The 4567-nt window shown below is 39.6% G+C and overlaps 1 protein-coding gene across 2 annotated transcripts; it reads left to right on the top strand.

The window, feature by feature from the left end:
• The first annotated feature begins 222 nt into the window (after positions 1–222).
• Positions 223–4042, top strand: slc35c1 (solute carrier family 35 member C1). Of its 2 annotated transcripts, XM_034116977.1 has the most exons (3): positions 223–322; positions 1226–1737; positions 2501–4042. In XM_034116977.1, the coding sequence occupies exons 2-3, from the start codon at positions 1257–1259 to the stop codon at positions 3079–3081; spliced, it is 1062 nt and encodes a 353-aa protein (XP_033972868.1). In that variant the 5' UTR covers positions 223–322; positions 1226–1256; the 3' UTR covers positions 3082–4042. The 2 variants fall into 2 exon arrangements, with proteins under 2 accessions (XP_033972868.1, XP_033972867.1); XM_034116976.1 differs by lacking the exon at positions 223–322 and having other exon boundaries at positions 1071–1737.
• Positions 4043–4567: the final 525 nt, after the last annotated feature.

The following is a 4567-nucleotide window of genomic DNA, read 5'->3' as shown; positions in this document are numbered from 1 at the left end:
TTGCTAACCTTATAATTAATCTAAAGTGCACTCTCAGCCCTTTAAGCTAAACTGTTGTTTTACAATGAAAGATAAACGGGCCAAGACCTTTTTTTTATTGGATTGCATTCTATTGTATTATTGATATATTGTAATATTCGTTATTGTTTGTTATTCACCTGTCCTATGTCTGGTGAAGTCTATACCAGGAAATGCATGTCATATAAAAGCAGCCTGTGTTGTTGCCTTGGAGCAGGAGGGGAAGGACAGCTCGTTAAAAGGGCAGAACACTTCCTGATAGACACTGCATACTGGATTTATAGCATCTCTCCATCAACTGAAGGTATGAAAACCTTTTTTTTTAAACAAAAGACATTAAACATAGCCTACATAGCCTAATCAAGAAAAAACTATGTTTGTCAGGTAATATTTAAAACTAAAAACATATCTTCTATATAAAAGGGTAAATGCAACCGATAGAGTTAGACTTGCAACGTAGTGCACCGTACAACATATTTAATATTATTACTATTTTGATTAGCAAGAGCTCATAAACAGTTTTTATTAATAAAGCGAGAACAATATGGACACGAAACTACGCCACTACTAGGAATATGTAGTCAAAGACACTTTCCATGACTATCTCTTTAAATGTAAATGTTAGTTCAAACGAGGAAGTCGTGCTTGGAAACACTTCCGGCTTTGCATCTATCTTCAAGATTAAAACAGTTCAAAGCATTTTAAGATTTAAAGATTAGACAAATGGATGGGCTAACACACAAGGTATGCATTCTGATCTGGGCCATGTCAAAACATATTTGCCATGCTACTTCTGAACTGTCCCAGCGATAACACGATAACAAATACAATTTGCATGGTGTCTAAATGCAAATTGTATGAATGATTTTGAATGCATACTTTTTCTGTGTATGAAAAGGCACGACAGGGGTTTTGTATATATGTTGTTCAAAAGCTGTACAGTTGGTCTCACTTTGTATTGTCATTTTTAACTGGAATTACATATCTCATACTCAAGAATAATTTGGTTTGGCTCGAGCTAGGATTTGTGTAGATGAGCTTTTATTCTGAAAATCTAAATCGGAAGTCGTTTTGTTATGGCTGTTAGCCGAACAAAGTCGTCATGTTTGTACCGTGTAGTTAGCACTGCTGGTCATGTAGCTACATACAAGCTTATGTAAATGCTGCAGTTTTTACACAGAGTGTCTCTATTTTTAACCATGAACAGGACCCAGCTGAAGCGGTCCAGTATCCTGAGGATGGCTCTAGCCGGCTCGGAAACGATGTACCCGGACGGCCATGGAGAGACGTTCATACTCCGGGCCGTCCGGATAGGAGCTGTGGTTGCACTGTACTGGTTTGTCTCCATAACAATGGTGTTCCTCAATAATTATCTGCTGGACAACCGAGAATTGGACGCACCATTGTTTGTCACGTTTTACCAATGTTTGGTGACTGTGGGACTGTGCTGGCTCATGCAGCTGCTGTCCAAAGTGTGCCCGGGTCTCATCGACTTCCCGTCGGTCAAATTTGACTTGAAGACGTCCCGGGAGGTCCTTCCGCTGTCCATTGTGTTCATCAGCATGATCACCTTCAACAACCTGTGCCTGAAACATGTCGGAGTGGCTTTCTACACGGTCGGTCGTTCTCTCAGCACAGTGTTTAACGTGCTGTTGTCGTACATCATCCTGAAACAAACCACATCACTTCAAGCCATAATGTGCTGCGGGGTCATACTAGGTAGGTTAACGGTTTTTTCCCCCGTAGGGTGTGTGGATGATATCGCAGGGTTTTATCTCTATACTAGATTAATAGTAAGGTGAATAATTTGGAAACTATTATTGACATGTGCTGAATAACTAAAAATAAAACAGTTTCTTTAGTAGATGTGTCAGAAATCTATTTATCTTCTGCATTATCCTCAAGCCAGTCAAGTTTTTCTACACCAACCCCAGAAAACAGTTGCTCTCATTGTTTTGGGGAAATAGTAAAAAGGGCCTACTTTTAGCTTTTGCAACAAAGTTTGAAGCAAAGTATTGTCTTAAACTTAAATGGGGCCGAAACAATGAACAAGTGGATAGAGTTGTATACTTACTGTTTGAAATACTCGATACATTGTTTACAATAACATGACAACCCTATTCAAAACCTATATTAATACAAATCTGGAGTAATATACTATTTAATAACTTGTATGACTTAAAAAAATACTAGAATGAAAGATTTTGGCATATTTCTGATTTAAAACTCAGCAACTTGACTGTTCAAGTGTTGAACACATGCTTTATGTGTATGTAGGCCTGTCGCCCTTCACAGCGCGCCTGGCTAAAATGCTGGTCACATCCTTATGTAAACAAACACGCATGTAAATGGCAATTTATCGAGCTCAGAAAAGTTATTGAGTCCATTTTTATTTATCGTACGATAAGTCAATTTATTGATTATCGCGACAGGTCTATGTGTATGGTGTTCTCACAGTCCTGCTTGTGTCCATGCTTCTCAGGTGGATTCTGGCTTGGTGTGGACCAGGAAGGCATGACGGGGACCCTCTCCTGGACAGGCGTCTTTTTCGGGGTGGTGGCCAGCGCATGTGTCTCTCTGAACGCCATCTTCACCAAAAAGGTGATGCCAGCAGTAGACGGAAACATCTGGAAACTGTCCTACTACAACAACATTAACGCCTGCGTCCTCTTCCTGCCGCTCATTCTGTTGTTCGGAGAGTTGGGCAGTCTGGCCAGCTTCAGCCGCTCCTCTGACCTCAAGTTTTGGGGCATGATGACGCTCGGAGGAGTGTTTGGTTTCGCTATCGGCTACGTCACAGGCCTCCAGATCAAGTTTACCAGTCCACTCACACACAATGTCTCAGGTACAGCAAAGGCCTGTGCTCAGACTGTCATTGCGGTGGTGTACAACTCCTCCAGTAAAAGCCTGCTGTGGTGGACCAGCAACATGCTGGTTCTTGGGGGCTCTTCAGCCTACACTTGGGTCAAAAGTCTAGAAATGAAGAAGACTCCACAAAGAGTCCCTCCCGACTCAGCGAAGGAAAAACTGCTGCCAGGGGAGAAAGGCAACCTGGGAGTTTAACCATTTTAAGTAGCCTGTGAAATATTTTACTTTTATACATATGACGTGAGAATATGAAGTAATGTAAGCTTCAGAACCTGACTGATTCAAATTTGTGGTTGGGTTTAATAGTTTGTGTTTTTTTAATGTTTGACTTGAGGCCTGAAGGATTTTTTATTTATAGTTTATTTAAAGCTGCTCACATGCAATTGGGGCCTTTTTACATTATTATGTATAACACAATAATGTATCTTTTATGTAGTCTACAAGTGAAGAGGGAACAAATCATGTTTTTATTGGTAGGGATGGTATGCTGATATTAAGTGTTGGCATCATAGCAAAAAGAAACTTTCTTTTATTTTTTTATTATGATTCTAAAATCTGTAGTGTATGTCACTATCTTGTTTTTTAAGGTTTTTACGGTATCATCTGCCTAACAACATGTCTGCTTTCTTAAATAATAACGAAGCCAAGACAAATTGATTTATAATCTTCTGCGGTTAGGTAACCTAGGTAACCTTACTTAGGTAATCATGAACCTTGTTTGAGAGGGACTGACACAATAGGCCTTTCATTTCTAGAGAAAACACTCCTTCAGCATTTCAAACCATTTCATGCGCTTCAACAGCATATGATGTTTCTGAGCTGGTCACATTTTCACCTGTTTACGCAGGTGATGGCACTAGGTCTATGAAAATATATTTGCATTTCAAAACAAAAGTGGGACACAGAGACACGTGACAAAATATCTAGTCAAAGGTAACAGGCAGCCATGTACACACCTTAGTCTTTTCAACTGTCGTTCGCACTTTCTTTGTGACGTACCAGGCACCTCTTTTACCAACCTGAAAATGCAACTGTCTCTTTTTAAAGCCCAGCTTTTTTCAAATGACTTTGAATTGCTGTGACATTTCAATTGAACTCCAAGAGCCAGGGAGCCTATTTCAAAGAATACATTAAAGATGATGTACATTTAAACTCTTTTCAAGTGTTCTCTTTTTGAACAAAGTGAGTTTTATAATTTGTTTGCACATATGTTTTGGTAATTCTGTCAAAATAATGTTTTTATATTGTATCCATCTTAAATTAAAGTGGACCTATTATGCTATATTTGAATAATATAGTGTAGGACCATACCTATATAAGGCATATTTATACTTTTTTTTTTTCAAAATACCAAACAGATCATGCATTTTAGCCATGCCTCATTTTGCTCAATTTGACATTTTTTATCCCTGTTTTTGCAAGGGCAGATTCAGTGAGAACAGCACCATCTACAGGCCTGGCATATGTACTACAGCGTCTCCAGCGCTTTTGAACGGCAATGGCCGTGGCTGTCTCCTCCTGATTGGTGGATTTGGCCCAATAGCCGTAGCGCCACCGTCCTGGCGTCAGGACAGTGTTCAAATCTGGATCAGTTTTTATCAGATCCGTTGCAGCCCCTTTTTTAGAGATTTGGGTATGGAGGAAAATAGAGAGGGTTGTGTTTTCTGACACTTGGTGAGTT

This window comes from Trematomus bernacchii, unplaced genomic scaffold (assembly GCF_902827165.1).
Source record: "Trematomus bernacchii unplaced genomic scaffold, fTreBer1.1, whole genome shotgun sequence".
NCBI classification, from domain to species: domain Eukaryota; kingdom Metazoa; phylum Chordata; class Actinopteri; order Perciformes; family Nototheniidae; genus Trematomus; species Trematomus bernacchii.
Note: the sequence above shows the minus strand (reverse complement) of the source record. Positions and strands in the feature narration are given on the sequence as shown.